Genomic DNA, 2,312 nt, shown 5'->3' with positions numbered 1-2,312 from the left:
GTGCAGCGGCGTCCGTATAGTGCGTGGAGGTACGGACGCCCCGGAATTCGTCGGCGCGGGGGCGCGGGGTGCGGCTCTGTGGCCCCGCGCGCCCCCCGCACGCACATGTTCGGACATAGCACGCAGGTACCTCCGCCCCCGGTGCACACAGCGTGAGGGGCTGACGCGCCGTGCCGCGCTGCACATCGTAGTCGTGAGTTCGACCGCGTCGGGGACGATGCCGGGGCGGGAGGGCCGATTCTCTGCGCGGGGCATGCGGTCCCGGACATGGGCAAAACGTCCGACCCCGTCAGATCCGCTCGAAATTCGGCGATACGACGCAGCGCGGTCCGCGCAGTGCGTCGGTGCATGGACGCCGTGGTCGTCGACGATGGCGGGGCGCAGTGCGCGATTCTGTGTTCGCGCGAACGCACACATGCAGGCATAGCGCGCGGGAACCTGCGTGCCCCGCGCGACTGTGTGGCTTCCGTGATGCGCAGCAGAGCTCTGCACATTGCAGTCGCTGTTTCGACGTCTCCCGTTGCGGCGTTGAGGCGGGAGGGACGATACACTGTGGGCGGGGGTGGCAGGCGCCGAGGGCGCGGCCATGGGCAAAACGGCCGACCCCTCCGGAATCGCGCGAAAACGGGTTGAGAGGGCGCGGGGATGTCGATATGGGGTGTGTGTAGACGGCCGCTGCGGCGGGAGCGGAGCGGGGCGTGCGCCGTGCGTTCTTGTGTTTCGTCCACTTACTTGCATATGGATTCGTGCCCAACAATGATACATGGTTCTGCTCCTCTCAGAGCGCGCGGACGGTGCGCACACGACGCACTGCGGCTTGTGGGTGCCCATGGTTGTAATTTTGGAGGCTCTTGCAGCGGTGGGCGGGTGGAAGGCTCGATGTTCTGTGCGAGTACAGGTGGAACCACCAGGATGAGTGACGACGGCAGAATTCAAATCGTTTCCACGCGCCCAGAAACGATGCGGGAGTATACACAGGGTTTACTGCGACGTCTATGTAAGATTTCGTGCACGCAGGATGCGATGGCGTTGCGCGACGCGCGGATTTGTCGGATTTCGAGCGATCTGCACATGAAATGCACGAAACTGACGCAGATTTTTTCTTCGCGCAGGGCTTCGTGAACTTCACAGTTTGTATCTCCTGGCCCAAGATTGCGTTGATTTATGTTGGAACAGGCCTACGATGCGATGCCGAGACAGGGCGGATGGTTTTTGTTTCGGCCCTACTACTGGCATGCCGTTCTTGCAGTTCGCCTTCCGCCATCGCAAAGCGTCGAGCGCGCGGATAAACACATACAATGCTGCACGGTATGTATACTCATCAATTCTGTACACGTCCGCGGGTGTACACGCTTTCGGGGACGGGCTAACATGGTTACTCTCGCAGATTCTGGCCATACTGCCCCGGAATGCTTTCCCGGCGGCGAAGCTGCAAAGACTGCGCCGAATGCGTTCGCCCTGACGACAAGCAAGACGTCGTGCATGCATGTGCACTCGTAGCGAGACGTCTCCTCGCCGTCTCGCTGAGTATGCCGTGGCTGCGAGCGATTGTGCCACGGATTCGACGTCGGTATGTTCACTTTGCACGTCTGCGGTGACATGAATCCTGACGCCCATGGGTTTGCGTCGGTCAGTGTACTCTTCGTGCTCTTGCGTACACGTACGCGAACGCGTTGCGTTGCTAGTACTGTACCGCCGTGCGCCGCAGGCCGCAGGGGGGCACACATTGGCTCCCCCGCGTTCGTGGACGGCGCGCCCCCGACAGGACGACTCCAAAGCACGATAGCAGCCCCCTGGCTGTCCTGCTCTCGCTCGCGTGCGGTCTGCCTCGCGCAGAACGTCTCTGTGCCATCGGGGACTCGCAAGGTGAGTGAGATCTAACTCGAGTCTTGCTGACATTGATGTATTGCACTGTCTAGTGAAGAATGCGGCTCCGCGCGCCCTTACAAGACGCGTACGGGGCCGCGAACACGGTGCTGGGGCTGCGCTTCTCAGCCGTGCCATACGGCTCCTACAGCAACTCGTTCTCGAGCTCCTCGCCGGCGTCGCAGCCTGACGACTTCCCCTTCACTCCCTATACGTCGTTCTCGTACGTGCACCACGGCCAACACGCTGTGGCATCCGCCGATGCTCCCTCCGGACAGCTTGCTCCACTTCACCCACCAGCCGATGCGCCCTCTTTCGGAAGACTCGCTCATGTACTTCCATCCGCAGGGGATGCGTAACGACGACACCGACGCGCTGTTCGCCGCCTACCTCGACCCTCCCATGGCGCCGCAGGACGATTCGCCGATGTGCGGGGGTGTGCAGCA

The 2,312-nt window shown here is 62.3% G+C and overlaps 1 protein-coding gene across 1 annotated transcript; it reads left to right on the top strand.

The window, feature by feature from the left end:
- Positions 1-1,925: 1,925 nt before the first annotated feature.
- TRAVEDRAFT_54836 (uncharacterized protein) lies at positions 1,926-2,294 on the top strand (the record flags this gene model as incomplete). Its single annotated transcript, XM_008047767.1, has 2 exons — positions 1,926-2,089; positions 2,145-2,294. Coding segments are annotated over 2 exons (314 nt in total), but the record flags the coding sequence as incomplete, so codon positions are not given.
- Positions 2,295-2,312: the final 18 nt, after the last annotated feature.

The sequence above is a fragment of the Trametes versicolor genome (assembly GCF_000271585.1).
Source record: "Trametes versicolor FP-101664 SS1 unplaced genomic scaffold TRAVEscaffold_224, whole genome shotgun sequence".
Classification (NCBI taxonomy): Eukaryota; Fungi; Basidiomycota; class Agaricomycetes; order Polyporales; family Polyporaceae; genus Trametes; species Trametes versicolor.
The sequence above is the reverse complement of the archived record's forward strand: the minus strand, read 5'-3'. Positions and strand labels throughout refer to the sequence as shown.